The sequence below is a fragment of the Thunnus maccoyii genome, chromosome 5 (genome assembly GCF_910596095.1).
Source record: "Thunnus maccoyii chromosome 5, fThuMac1.1, whole genome shotgun sequence".
NCBI classification, from domain to species: Eukaryota; Metazoa; Chordata; class Actinopteri; order Scombriformes; family Scombridae; genus Thunnus; species Thunnus maccoyii.
This window is the reverse complement of record NC_056537.1, coordinates 22,809,773-22,825,787: the sequence shown is the minus strand read 5'-3', so window position 1 is coordinate 22,825,787 and position 16,015 is coordinate 22,809,773. Positions and strand designations below refer to the sequence as shown.

Here is a 16,015-nt window from a genome sequence, read left to right as displayed (position 1 = left end):
CCATATACGACCTTTACCTCTGGCTCTGCGCAACTATTCCTTGGATCAGAGACACCCACATCAGCACAATCTGCTGGCTCAACAGCATGGGCTTACTGGGGATCTACTCTCTCACTTCAGCTGTCTCCTGGTGCAATGTACACAGTAAAAATAGGCACTGGTCCTTGAGCAAAAAGATGTGGCATAGAATTTTATATGCTCACACATTCATATTATAAATATCTAGTTATTGTGTGTATATGCATGGATGCAAAGCACACACATGTCTTACAGGGGCATGGATACTAGGAAGATTCAGTCCCGTTTTCCACAAATGAATGTAAAAGTGGTCAAAGGTGTTCAATAAAAGCTGCATCCACCACTCATATTTCTGGAAACCTCTTGACGGAAGCCATCGGCTCACATTACAGATGAGAGGAAATTTAATATCCTGTGGTGGTCAACACTGCTCTGCCTCCATGGTAATGACTGTGATTGCAAAAGATGGTGGGAAGACATCATCACATACTATGCATCATTACCTACTTGGTTCTATAAAAGTAAAGAAAGTCGCTCAGATGGTGAAATTTCACTCCAAAAAAAAAAACAGGAAAAAAGATTGCGACTACTGTATATTCTGAGGAGTCGGCATTTAAAACTCACTATGCATGTAGTCCAAAAACTTTCTATGAAGTTAGCGAATCTACCACCCCCCTCTGTTGTAAATATATATATATATATATTCAAACACACCTGCATAAAACTGTGTGTGTGTCTGTGTTTTCTTTGAGGAGAGTTTCTCTAATTACGATTCCACTTGCAGAGAATCCAGCACTGCAGTCTCAAAGTTTCCAGGCATTGTGTTCTCTTCAGATAATAGACCTCTAGACAGAACTCATGCTGTAGCCACCATAATGAGTCCTCCTCTCTACTTCCTCTCGTTCCCTGACTCCCTTGTTCTCCCCTCTCTCCCTCCCTCCATCTGTCTGTTTGTCCCTGCAGAGCCCCTAATGGAGCCAGGGGTTTGAGGATTTAGTGACGCAGTCGCCAGAGATATCGACTGAGAACTAGCCATCTATTTGAGGATAATAAGGCCCGCTTATGCCGGAGCACATAATGTAGAGATCGACAAAAACAAACACAAGCAGTCATCTGACATCCCAGACAGGCAGCCTGAGTGTGTTGCTTTATGACTTTCTTTTAACTTTGGCAGTATGTCATGTAGTGTCAGTGACAGACAAAAAGAGAATCTTGCTTTTCTGTAGGTTCAAAGTGATAGTGCTTGAGATGGATTTGGTTGAGCGTGTTACAAACTGGCAGCTGAACTGCGTCATTAGATAAAACAGGACCATTTAAGTATTTATTACTGATGTAATTAGTCCAAATGCATCTGAATATTATTTCTAATCCATCTAAGAACTTTATAAATTCAACATACTTCTTTAAGTCAAAAGCAGAGGTGTACCGAAGAAAGTAGTCTATGACACCTCTGAGCTAAGAAGACTGATGACTGCAGTTTGGCTATATAGGCTATGTGTGCCTCTCTTTCTCTCTCCCTCTCTCTGTGTGTGTGTGTGTGTGTTTGTGTGTGTGTGTGTGTGCGCACGCTAGTATGCCATGGGACAAAACTTTGTCAAAAGTAGTCTGCTGGCTCGCTGAGCTGCCAACAAGAGAGAACAGTGAGATAGCTGACGACTGCTGGAGGAGGAGAAAAAGAAGAAGAAGAAACTGAAAAGAGGCGAAAGAATGGAGGACAAACCATATTATTATTATTTTTGGCAGAGAATTAGCTGGATAAAACAAATCTCTGCAAGAAGAGGGTTATGCTTTCCTAATTGAAAACAAGCCTCTGTGAAGCAAATTACAAGCCAAAAGCCAAAAATCATCAGATGAGATAAAGAGTGAAGGCGCTGAGAGGAGTGAAAATGGGGATGCTAGTGTGAGAAAATTACAGAGATGAATATATCGGGAGATGATGATGGGGGGTGGGGGGTTTCCATTCAGTGTGGCGAGAACTCAAAGTCAATCTTCATCAGCAATCCCATCTTTGTGTGGAGCTCCGGCTGAGACGGAAGGGAGAGAAGGAGGAGCGGCAGACCGAGAAGATCAAAGCCAACTAAAAGTGAGGATCAAAACTGAACTATTACTGTAGCCTTACGTAGAATTATGCATGTGCTACTATTCCTGCACACAGAAGTAATCGGCCTTTGCTTTGATGGTATTAAGCTTTGCCCTGGTGCTAAACTGGGGCCGAGGGTCTGGCGGGGAGGAGGAGAGGCACGTGCTGTGGGGGGGGAGAGGGAACTGAGGATTGAAGAGGGAAGTTTAAGGTGGCAGAGAATTAGGTTTAAATGGCCCTTATGGCTCTGCGGAATGGGAAGGGAGAAGAACTACTACTACTGCGATGTTGGATCGTGAGCTCAAGAGTTGAGAAGACATGACGGCACATCTAAGAGAGAGAGAGAGAAAAAAAAGGATTTTTTAATGGAGCCTGAACTGGACTTACGGCAGCCTTTCTCATCGCTCTTGTCAAAGCAGTCGGGCAATCCATCGCATTGCCACCCGCCTGGGACACACTTCCCATCTCCGCACATGAAGTTTCCAGGGATGTTGCACTCTGTGGTGAAGTTGTTCCCTGGGAGCAGCTGGCTCTCTGATGAACAAACAGACAGAAAGACACATAGACACACAGAGAGAGAGAGAGAAAGAAAGGGAGAAGAGGACAGACTATTACAATCTCACTCCATAAAGAAATCAAACAAGTAGAGGGATATTGCATTCCAGTGATATTCATCACTACAGTCAAAATGGAAGACTGTTATTATCTCCATTCTCTAAAGATAGAGATTATTAAAGGCAGTGGCTCTATTTAAAAAGCCATATCAATCTACGGGAAAATAAACAGAGGACAATCTCATGAATACTAAAGCAGACGAGGTCATATAGTGTTAACGGTATTGTGGATGTAAGCGTCAGTTTAGAGCCGGGCAATATCATAATAAGGCAGATAAGGATACAAACACCAAAGAACGCTCACATACAAACAAAGCACATATATTTCTTGGACATAGATGCACAGATACCAACACAGAGCAGAAATAAACACATTCGGCAGAAAGCATGCGCCCCGGACTAGTTTGGGGCATTTTCTACTTGACGCAGTGCAGCTGCGGCATAATGGGGCTGGAATGTTAAACACGGCCTTTTGGCTGAGGTTTGACACGATGCGGTGAGCGGTTTAGCTCGTAAACAAAAAAACTATAGGGCGGTAATGAGGAGTCTCACGAAGACCAGGCAACACTCTCATGCTGCAGTGCTGAAAAACTGGGTTCAGCTGGAAGGCAGCTTCATTACGCTCGAGAGCACGACGCGGGAGCTGCACCTGCTGACAAGAGGTTTGGACCTTTAAAGCCTGAAGTGACGGTGTGGTTAACCAGCGCTGTGACTGACTGGGTTACACGATAGATCATTCCCGCTTAAATGACTCCAATTGTGAAGAGCAGGGATGCGAAAATGTGAGAAAGGTGCTACACTGAGCAATTTTGTTACATCAATATTGTCACTGTCAATTGCGCTGGAATACTTTGGCTTAATTACTCTAAACAAATGAGACTACAGCTGTGACAGCCTCTATCTCACACTCAGTTAGATCCACTGACACTAGTGGTTTTTTACAACCGACTCACATATCAGACCTCCATCCCAAAGAACGTACTGTCATTGCTATCTCATCTGGTGTCACTTTCTATGTGTTTTTTTTTTTTTTTAATCAGATTTTTTACAGAACAGGATGATAGTGTTGGAACTGGTTTTTTATCATAGGTGTTAAAATGATTCTTAATCTGACTTTGGAAAAATAAAACTCGCAAAATAAAGTTTTGAGCAGCAGTAGGCTTTCCTATTTTGTGCTGTGCATCAATAGGGATGCTATACAGAGATTAGATATTCATGTTGTAGTGCTATTTAAAGAGAAAATGCTACCTGTGTTCCATCATTTCAAAACAAATCAGATAAATGAATTCACTATGTGCAGAAGAAAAAAAAAGGTTTGTTTGTCTATTTAATCATTACGGAGACACATTCTCGATGAGGCATTACTCATTACCGAGAGATCCATTGTACTCACATACAAATAGAAAGTGCCGACCTTTGAACGTTTGTGAATTCATAACCAGAGCTCGCAGGTTCTACACGGTTAGTTGATATTCAGTCCGTAGATGTAGCCGGTTTTCAGAGTACAGCCGAGTAACTGACACGTAGAAATCACTTGTGCTTACATCATTCTTCTCTTGCTGCCCTTTTACCGTCGCAAGGTTCTGGAAACCATGTATAGATCTTCTCTTAAATGAGGCAGCACGGCCCTTCTGATCCTCTGTGGGGATGATGCAAACCCCTCTTTTGTCTCTTGCAATATAGAAAAAGGGGAGTGAGGGGTGAAGAGAGAAGGCTCTCGTAATTTATAAAGACTGGAACGCATTCCGATTTTTATTTCTTTCAGTGGTGGGAAGACCTGCCAAACATGAGTACATGAATGAATATACGCATGCAAATCATGGGTGCATTGGAATGAAAATTGTTATATGTATTGCTGGTTACAACTTTAACAAACTGTAAAACGAAACTGACTGTCCCTGTTCAATTTCACCTGTATTGTAGAGGATTTCAGTAAATAGAATCCCAGATGGTGTTGCAGAGAGCATTTCTTGTAGACAGCACTTCACCATAGCGAGTCTCTTGGATATATAAACAGCCATCCAGGTATGTTTGGAAACTGCAAAATGTCAAGTTCTTTTTAACCTATCTGAGAAAACACCACCATCTTCCCACTATCTCCCCTGGTGCTTCTCCCCTCTCACCCTTGTTTGTTTGTTATTTTCTAACAAAGAAAGACCTAAGCAAACACGCGCACTTTGGAGACACGGGATATGTAGCATCGGCTGGCTTCTTCTATCTGTTAAAGTGATGGCTTTTTGTCATTCAGACACAGGTGTCTTTTACCTTCATGTTCCTGCTGTCTTAATTGAGGGCTTGAGCAAATTAAAAATGTTATGATGAAGAGGATGAAGACTGTTTTGTTCTTTCACAGGCTGCATCACTGTTGCATTTTAAAACTTATCTACTTGTTGAAGCCTTAATTAATGAGTCTTGAGCGTGAGGGATGCTGCTTCTCACAGTGAATCCATTAATACATTTTCATATCAATTTCATCACTTAACATTATTAGAACGCAAATTCTTCTGCCTGTTTTATAAAGTCTGACATGCACGAGCACTGAATGGATTTTCATTTACTCATCCATTACTGAAAATTGGAAACACAGGGAAAGAGTGCTGGTCAGATTATTATTGTGGTTGCTCAAAGGCATGTTTAACCTCTTTCGCCTAAGGCAAGGTGAAAATTTGTATTTATAGACTGATCTGAAATGAGCAGAATCTCCTTAACAACTTATAATTGTCTCTTTCACAGTGTTTCATAGTTCAAAGTGATTTTATTTTCTTTGTGCATAAGAGATGATGGTTGGGAGGGCGCGTGTTTTACCTTGTGCTGCTGGGGTTCATCTGATAGCGTTCGATTCAGACTTGTGCCGGGTTGAAAGTGTTGTGGAAATGTTAGGTCTGACCTACTGAGATTGGTGTTTTGTAATAGTGAAATGGCTTGTTATGGCTCTAGTTCTTACTTAGATATGAGACCAACATCTGTTAAATGCCATTAGATTAACACAAAGGGGTGCATGCATGAAAGAGCCTATATATTTAGAGAGAGAGAGAGGGACACTGACGTCAGAGGGCTTTAGCACACTATTGTTTACCGGCTCTATCTGAATATATCTTCATAACTATACAACCATAATGTGTATACTTAAAATTCCCTCAGCAGCCAACAGCTTTTGTGAGAGTTTACAGACCCACATACTTACACACAGACAGGTGGCGTGATTAAGGCCACTCAATGTCGACAACACATCCCAACAAAATACCACGGAAATGTCCATTCAGAACCCGCACAGACCAAAGTGTAAGAGGGAGCCGTGTAAAATGACTACAAAGAGCTGGCTGTTTGAGAGGCATCAGGTTAATTGGAGAGTTGCTTTGAGAGCATGAGAGAGAGAAGACAGAGAGAGGGCTGTGTGTTGTGTGTTGTGTGTGTGTGTGTTTGAGGGGCAGCTGAAAAGAGTGAAGAAGAAAGAAGTTTGACAGACAGCTAATTTTTTCCCATGAGTCTCCAGCGACGACAATAACAAACCTGTGCGGCGGTTCTCGCATCCGGGATGTGAGTCCCTCTTTTGGCGAGCTCAACACACCTTATTATTCCTGTATGCCCTTGTCATTCCATCAATACAGTAATAAGCCCGACTTCTTACAGTGGTTTATAGTTGAGGTAACGAACATGCCCACCTCATTACCACAGTAAGGGTGGCTACACAGCTCATTACGGACTTCTCTATGAGCTTGTTAACATAATAATAACTTACTACAGTTCTCTGTGGGCACTGAAACAGTCCCAAGGTGACCTGCAGAATTTTAATGGACATGACAGTGTCCATCCATAGCGACTCACTCACGCATCCCATATGCTTTTACTATTATGTTGTGGATAGCTCAGGGCATTATGCGCTGCTGCACAACACAGCTTTGCACAACCGTGGTCACACAGTGGGTGTGCAGTGCAGCAGCTATGTACATGAGCATCACATGCTGTGCGTAGGGCACCGAGTGCTGGAGGGGGCGCCAAACACACCTCAGTAAAGTTGGAAATATATTCTCAGATTCAAACTTCCTGGATTAATAATTCATAAGCGAAACATAGTTAAAACGCAAACAATGCCTCTTTCCTACCGTAGTAAGGTAGATAATGAGCTACAACCTAATTTGCACCCAAACAAGCCTTCCTCCGAGCTGGACTAATAACACTGGTCTCTATGTACAGCCGGCTGTGAGATGAGTGTGCAGCAACCGTCTATAAAGTGCAACACTGAAAAGAGATACTACCAAAATATTCAATAGCTCTCTTATACAGTGTAGTGTCCCCAAAATCACTTCACACATCAGTGTGAAACACTTAGTTTGGAAAAATGTGCTTTTGCATAAATTTGGGGAATTTAAATATTCAGTAACATCAGTCTTATACAGTGTAGTGTCCCCAAAATCATTTGTCACAAAGTCACATTAATAATGAATATTTCTTTGGTTTATCTTATTGACGACGATTGCACTTTCAAACACTTGTGTGTGTGTGTGTTTTTTGTTCTATGGTTCTGTAGTGTAATATACAGACAACTGTCTTTGCAAAGTATTGCAAAGTTTTGTGAATTTTCTTCTGTTATGTGTGACTAATTGTACAGTTCATTTGTTTCTTATTTGTATTATTTATATTTAGTTATTTATTTTAACAATAATAGTAACATTCATAATGAAAACATAAGTCTATGGTTTATTGTATTATCATTTATTTGTTATTATTTTAATATTATTATCATTTTTGTATGTTCAATAGTTAATTGTATAGTGTAATATACACTGTGTTTCTTTTTTGTAACATTGATAATGAAAATAAAAGAAGACTGCACTTCCAAATATTTGTGTGATTTTTTTTTTGGGGGGAGGGGGGGGCTCACCACAAAGCAATTACACTTAGGGCACCCAAATGGCCAGTAGCAGCCCTCTGGGTGTGTGAGGGAGAACTGAAGGAGATAAGGCAGGGGGAAGTGTAGACCAATTACTAAGGGTAAATATTGACTATGCTATCCTTACCTTTGCACATCCATCCTCTGCCTCCCATCCTTTTCCACCCTCCGCCATGCTTGTGTCCACTAAGGTTCTATTTAGACTGTTAAATCATAGAGCGTGGAATCTTTTAGGCATCAGGTAGATACTTTTTTAATTAGCATTTACATTTTCTGTTTGAGCTTCCAAGAAGTTTCACTAGTTCACCCAGGGTGAAATCCTTCCTTCTCCGTCTTTCAACTCAGCTGCTGTTGCTGTTACTGTATATAAAGTGCACCTCTCTTACCTCAATTATAATTTGAAATAAAAATGAACTCCCAGCGTAAACATGATTCTAATTTCCCAGTGGTTCTGAATAATACTGAAATTAAATTTGGAATATTTTTTGCAACATTTTCTAAAGGCAAAACCCCCCTGATGCATTCTTTCCTTGTCCCATGTTGAGTCATAGGTGACATGCAATATGAGCACAAAGTTTAAGAACACCTTCCTGACATGTTTTCAGGCAAAAAAGCTCCTTTGAATAATGATTTGTCTGTTATAGTTTTTCAATGTTCAAAATTCTTAAAATCTCCTTCCCTGAAAAATCCAGAATCTCTGAATATACAAATATTGTTCATTTCAAAAGTTTAACAGCTGGACACAAGATGTCTCCTACTTCAATGAAAATTCTCAGAGTTTGTGAAATGGAGGCTTCAAATTTCACATTGGACCACAATTGGCTTCCAAACTAGTTGTCACAAAGTCGTGCTTGTACATGCACATGTTAAATTGAAGGTGAGCACAGAGAATCTGTCCGCCATCGGCAGATTGATGTGTCTGGATGTGCAGAGAGCCCAGTTTTTGTATTTGTATTTGTATTTGAATACAAAGTGTGGAAAGAGTGGAAAGAGACTTAAAAATCCTGTTTTTGTTTTTATTATGCTTTTAATTTTAGATTACAGATTAGGTTACAATAAGTGTGACTGCTGAGTTAAACTTTACTCATCGCCTCATTGCAGACAGACCTCGACCTATTTATACACTCATAACACAGAGACAGCACACTGTGTAATGTGTAGGGAAGAACTTCAAAGGTGATTATTGCTTTGCACTTTTCATTTATTGCCTATATTTTACAACCCGACTTTGTGGAAAGGAGAAGGGGAACAACAGATTATGGAGAGTCCCTTCAGAGCACTTCATGTGTGTCAGTAGCTCAGCTTTATCTCTAGGGAACACTCCCAAATCCGGGAGTGATGTCCAAATTAGGAAATGTGTGTCATGTAGCAGGTGGATATGACTCCCCTCGTTGAGACCTGCTGATATACGTAACGGCAGAGCAGAGGAGAGGGACTGAGATAGCGATGTGACCGACCTGCATGTTTTTTTTTTTATCTTCCCAAAAACAAATAATTTTTTAAAAATTTGTATGAAACAATTATTTGTAAAAAAAAAAAAAAAACCCACTATCTGTGCTTTGCCGAATTATGTATTTATATTCGGGTGCACCCCTAGTCTGCACATTCATCGACCTGCTCATACATCATTCTGCACAGTGAGAGTCAAACATCCAAGTGAAGTAACAATAAGTGAAACACATTCTTGAGTAGAGGGGGACTTTAAACCAAACTTAAACCAAAACTGCCATTACTGGGTTAAATTTAACCTTGAGTGATGTCACAAACGAGGGAAAAAAAATCATCCAAATCATCCAAACTCATCCCGCATGCAAATACAATAATAAAATTATAATGTAGTGGCTCAGTCTGATTACTTTTTTTCATGACTGGATATAAAAAGATCTTAGGAACACATACCCACAATCTCTTAAAAGGGTTGTCAATTATTCAATATCTTTGACCACTGTTGCCCATTGGAACGAGCCAAAATCAAGTCAATGCATAAATGGCAAGCTTCCAACTTTCATTCTAAGATTTTCCTTGGGTACACTTCATACATAATGATTCTGGAAATAGCAGTCTAGAGACATCAGTGCACCCCAAGCAACTGTAAATATGCAAAGACGGGTGGTGCAAGGAAGCCTAAGGTACAGCCATCCACATATGCCAGTGTCTCTCAGGTCCAACGAATATTTTTATGCCAAATGTCAGCATGCTGCCCAAACATTGAATACCTAATTGAGGGCTTTCCACAAGGATATGGAGTCGCCAGCCAGTGGGAAAAAGTAGCCAGCTAGGGGGTGTTTTATTTTTAAAACATGATTTGGGGCATTAGTTTGCATAACTGGTCAATGGCAAAAAATACAAAAGCATTCTAGAACATTTGAAACTGTAAAATTACAGCTTGAGGCTGAAGCATAGCCGACATTTTCCTCATATGACATAGGTCTGTTACTTTGACGACATTCCCTGTATTAATGTGTGTTTGCAGTGCATCTTAGACGGTATCCTCTAGTGGATCGCCGGGTGTATTACACGTTTTGGCGTGATACCGGGCTGAAAAAGTGCAATGTAAATAAATAATTCATTCATTCATTCATTCACATCTGTGTGGCGTATATGGAAAATGCAGTGTCAGGTTGCTGCCAACATCCTAATGAGGATGTTCCCTGTCTGTGCAATCAATGCCATTCTTAATTTGTTTTGTCATCTATTGTTTTGCTAGTATTTGTCAGACACTGAAGACGATGCTGTGCTCTCTACTCGGCAGGACACAACCTTTCAGCTGAACACGCGCACACACACATGTTCATATAGAGCATGTGGGGGGGCGGGACTGATACAGACAGATAGGCACATTTCTCTATCATCATGCTTGCATTGTTTTGAAGCAGAGGCTAGTGGTTGTCAATGTACACACATAGTGAATCATAATGAATTTGTTAATCAAAACTATTTTATTAGAATCAAAAATTAATATAATAAAGTAGCTGGATGGACTTTTTGAGTAGTCGGCTGTTTGGCCGGCAGCTGGAACTTATGGAAAGCTCTGCTAATTTGGTAATAAAATCTATAAACTTTAAAGCATACAGATTGACTCCTCTAGAACACCTAAGTAAGTACAATGTGGGCAGAAGGGAAGAACCGAAAAGGGTGCTATGAGGAATCAACACAAGACTATGAAGGGAAAACATGTGGTGACTGTAAGCTCATGAAGGAAAAGGGGAAATAAAGATGAGTAGATAAAGGGGAGCAAATGGGAAAGGATGGAGAATAAGTATACAGCTGTACAAGAGTAGCATCGAACAATTACGCAAGGAAAAGGTAGAGAGGCAATAAAAAAGAAACAGAGAGGTGGGCAGTAACATCATTTTCTGCCCTCAGATTCCTTGTAATAGCCGCCCTAAGCGAGTTCTATTCCCTGTGCTCTGAGCATGAAAGGTCAGTTATATAAATCTATATCTGAGATGACTATTGGCTTGGCTCTAACTGCTTTAACCCCATCTTCCACAGCAGGCTCAGATAACTGACCTGCATTGATTAGCCCCAGGTGATAGGTTGAGGCTTGGATTGAAACAGCACCAAAAAACTGATTGGGGTGTCTTTGTATATTTTGTAACCTTCACTAGAAGTGAAAAGTAATACCCAGGGTATGGGAGGAGCATTAAAATAGCATGTCCATAGAGGGGTGTTATTGAGCTCTGTGAGGAAAAGGAATGTTTTTGCCAATGTGAAGGCCCCAAAGCCTGTTGCCTTGGTCCTTGGTATTGTGTGTACTGTGTGTGCTTTGTGTGTCTTACAGGTCCTTGGCTAGGTGGAGCTGAGGTGCCATTGAGCTAACTGGGAACACCTGGCTAGTGTGCTCCCAAGTTACCAGTGTGTCGGTCCCTTTACCCCTCACCAAGCTTGGAATACTTCTTTTGCGTTGCCTTCTTGTGTTTTACAATGACATGTGCCTCACATTAGTTACTGCATTCATGCATGCTCATACACCGCCGATGCTGACTTTCACACCTCAATGCAATTATCATTGTAATTTACTTTAATAAATTTCAGTTCCTAAGTTTGCCGTGCATATCCCTCCTTTGCTGTGGCCTGTGAGCTGGTCCTAACAAATTGGAGGGTCATCTGTTTTGAAGAGAATGCCAGGAAGGTTTGGTGGGTTTTTTCTTTCTTTTTCCCTAAGTGAATTAGTTTTTATTATCTTCTGTTGAGTAAATTAAGTTTAGTCGAGTGCTTTGTTAGCACGAGAGCACGTGTCATTCCAGTTAAAACTGGTTGTGAGTGGGGAAAGTCTTTACTGTAATAGGGAAATTGGACTCTCATGAGAAAGTGATGTCATGTGTGAGGGATACCCTCTTGTGATTGTTACGTAGGAAGCCTTATATAATAAGTCTGTTGTGCTCTGGGAGATGTACTTTGAGACCTTGAGATTGGGCATGTTTGCAACGCATTTTTCATGGTGTTTGTGGTTGAGGAGAATTGTTTTTTTCCTACAACTGTTGTATTTGGATTGTGGATATTCTCTGAGGCATAGGAGGATAAGTGTTGATCCACCTGTGTTTGCATTATCTGATGGTTCTCCTTGTAAGTTAAGTGGTGTCTCCCCTTTGGGTTTCGTCAGGGGAGAGGTTGGTAGTGTCGGGGTATGGCGGTTAGAGCTTCCTTTCCCCCTTTCCCCAAAATTTGCTCAAGAGCACATCTATGGTTTCAGGGTGGTTGCTGGTTTTCTGTTTGCTGCTCTTGGGCCAGCGGGCTGCTAGTGCACAAGTACCTGCTGTTATGCCTCATCAAGACTAGGAGGGTGTTATGTAGCTAGATTTCTGGTTAAGCGGTCAGATAGCAGGGAAGCTCCGTTTGGAGGCTGCTTATTCCTCTTGCGCACACTGGTGGGTCTTAACACATTGCATTCCTTTGTTCTCCTGTGTGGTTGCGAATATTGGTCAAGTATGGAGGAAATTGTAATAGCGTTTGTAGAGGCACCATCTGAAAGGTTTTTGGATCATTGGAGCAGTGCACAAAGGATCAGTTGGTTAAGTTAGCTGAGTATTACAATGTTGATGTTGGTGATAAAAGAGCTAAGGAGACAGTGAAGGCCAATTTGAAAGTGAATTTGGTAAAAATTAAAGTGTTAGGTACTGCAGAGGATGCTCCTTTCTTCGCGGGTACTGAGGACTCATCTCTGTCTTAAATAGTGGGTCCCAGCATTGGCTTGACTTTTGAACAGCAGAAGAAGTTGCTTGAGTTTTGCAAGCAGTCAGAGAAAGAGAAGGAAGTTACAGTGGAAAAAATGTGGCAGGGTATTGAGATGAAAAAAGTGTTGTCATTGAAGAAGATGAGGCAAGAAACTCAACAGGCAAAACTTGAACTGCAAAAAGAAAAACTGACTTTGATTAGAGAGGGGAAAGTTATGGCTGATGTTTTGCTCACTGATAATCCCTCTGTTCCAAGTGGGACCCCGGGAAGGTTTGCGGATGATTTGAGGCTAGTTCCCAGATTTAATGAGAGAGATCTGGAAACTTTCTTCTAAATGTTTGAGTGGCAAGCTGATGCATGGGGTTGGCCTGATTCCACTCACATGTTAATGTTGCAATGTGTATTAACTGGCAGGGCTCAGGAGGCTTATTCTTCTTTGTGTAACAGTGATTGTTTGGTGAAGTGTGCTGTTCTCAAAGCATATGAGCTGGTGCCTGAAGCATATCGCCATTGATTTAGGAGTTGGAAAAGAGATGACAAGTCTCATTTGGAGTTTGTAATTATTGTCATAAACAATGCACTGGAGAAGAGATTGTTATGCTTTTAAATGTAGTCTTAAGCAGGCTGGAGCTAGTGTTAACACCAAGCCAGCAATCTTTGTTGCAAATGTCCAGTGTTTGAGCAGGTGTCTGAGTTTTCAGGTTGTGAGTTGAAACCACAGATGTCTAGCCCAGAGCTACAGTCTTACTTGCCTTTCATCACTAAAGGTTTTGTTTCTCTAGTAGGGAGTGATGAGAAAGTGTACATAAAAATATTGTGTGACACTGGTGCTTTTGATTGATTCATTTTAGCATCAGCCTTACCATTTTCAGATGAGACATGATGATGTTTTCTGATCTGTTTCAGGGTGAGGTGGCGTCCATGGATGGTGTTACAATGATTTTTGGTAATGATATACAAGGGAGTCAGGTGTTGGGTGATGTTGTACCTCCTGCTATCACAGTTCCAGTGCCCCTGGTTAGCATTAAGCATGACAAAGTGAAACAGAGTTTCCTGATGTGTTTACGGCATGTGCTGTGACGCGTGCAATGAAGCGCGCACAGTCAGACGTAATAAATTCCACTGAAAATGATGACACTCTACAGCAGCATGATGTGACATGTCTTGATGTTCCTTGGTCTGCTTCTTACAGTGATTTGGTGATGGAGCAGCAGACTGACTGTTCCCTCAAGATTCTGCTGGAGATGGCTCATCCTTCTGGTGAGGTGAAAAACCACACTGTGTTATTTTGTTGAGAAAGAGGTGTTGATAAGAAGATGGATGCCTCAGTGGGAGCATTTTGTTGGTGGACCTGTTTACCAAGTTGTTGTACCCTCTAGGTTCCATGGTATGTTGCTGAAGGTTTCCTACGATGAGTCTGGCCACTGAGGTGTCAGGAAGACGTATGACCACATCCTGAGTTATTTCTTTTGGCCCCAACTTACATTAAGTCATGCTATATATGTGAGCGAACCAGCAAACCAGAGCCTAAAGCCCACTCCACTGTGCCCAATAACAGCTATAAGTCAGCCTTTTGAGCATCTTATTATTGATTTTGTGGGCCCATTGCCTCCCTCTAAATCGGGTACTAGTTACCTGTTAAGAGTGATGTGCTAGAGCACAAGGTATCCAGTTGCGTATCCTTTATGCACGATCACAGCCAGGTCTGAGGTGCGTGCTTTGTCGCAGCTTGTTTCCATCTCCGGTGTTTGTAGGGGGACATTCAGTCCAATCAGGGGTCAAACTTTTCATTCCATTAAGCACAATGAGGCATCTGCTTACCATGCAAAGAGCCAAGGCGTCTTGGAGTGTTTTCACCGATATCCAATATCACTCCCAGATTTTGTTCAGACTTCTGTAAGGTCAATAATCTTTTCCACTTCCCTGTATGGAAGACTGTATTTACCAAGTGAGGTTGGCTAAACCTGTCAGCAAGTTTGAAGTGCTACTGGCAGATTCCGTTGTCTGAGAGAGTGCAAGAGTTTGGTGTGTTCATAACGCCCACGAGGTTGTACTCCTATAGTGTGATGCCCTTTGGTTTGTGGAATGCGCCAGCAAACTTTCAACATCTGATGAACAGGGTTGTTGGAAGGTTGCTCGGTGTATCTGGGTGATGTGGTAATCTACTCTGATGGTTGGGATGTCCATGTTGACCATATTGAAAAGTTGTTTGACCGCTTGGCTCACGCATATTTGACAATTAACCTGGCCAAGAGCGAGTTTGCAAAGGCCACAGTTTCTTATTTGGGTCATGTGGTTGGGCAAGGCAGAGTGTGTCCAGTACATGCAAAGGTGCAGGCTATTGATGACTATGCCCTACCCACAATTAAGCAGGAGCTTATGCATTTTTTGGGGCTAGTTGGTTATTACCAGTGTTTCTGGTAGAAAATTTCCTAATTTTCTACTGTTGTTGTGCCCATCACAAACCTGTTGATGGTTAAGACCAAATATGTTTGGTCCTCAGATTTTCAGATGGCTTTTGAGAGTGTTTAAGCCCTTATTTGTAATGTTTGTAATGTAATCCTGTTTTGGCTGCTCCAGAGTGGGAGAAATCATTTAACCTTGAGGTAGATGCAAGTTATGTGGGCGCAGGGGCAGTGTTGTTACAGCCTGATGATTTAGGAGTGGATAAGCCAGTTTTTTTCTTTTAAAGGAAATTTAACAAACATCAGCTGAACTATTCAGTAATTGAAAAGGAAACTCTAGCTTTGATTTTGGCTTTGCAACATTTCAGTGTGTATGTTAGTTCTATGCCTGTGATGGTCTTCACAGATCACAACCCTTTAACCTTTCTGAGTTCCTTGCAGTGTCCTAACCAGAAGCTTATTGGCTGGGCTCTGCTACTCAATACAGAGTGAGTCTTAGAAAAATGAGAGACATCTGCAGACACAAACAGATGAAGGAGCAGGGGGAGTTAACAGATAATTAAAATAGTTATAATTAGAATTAAAATAAACTCTCTTTCAAATTAAATATTCCAGAATATGAATGGAATGTATTGTTCTTAAAACTGTTTTTATAACTTTCTTTTTTTTTTCAGGGGTGTGACGTTTTGATGATTTGTTATGTGTGCGTCCTGCCAAAAAACATGTTGTATACGATGCACAGCAACTTTGCTTGCGTTTGAAGAGTGGCATAAATGTGCTAGCAAAAACACACCAACACTCAGGTCGTCCGCCATTATTGTTCAGAAAG

General features: G+C 41.3%; 1 protein-coding gene across 1 annotated transcript in view; it reads right to left on the bottom strand.

Annotated features, from left to right (window-relative positions):
* The window catches only part of ldlrad3 (low density lipoprotein receptor class A domain containing 3), an 88,481-nt gene that overhangs the window by 51,339 nt on the left and 21,127 nt on the right, over nt 1-16,015 (bottom strand). Inside the window, exon 2 of the mRNA XM_042412921.1 lies at nt 2,486-2,632. Coding sequence (XP_042268855.1) covers nt 2,486-2,632 — 147 coding nt within the window. The remainder of the gene's footprint in view (nt 1-2,485; nt 2,633-16,015) is intronic.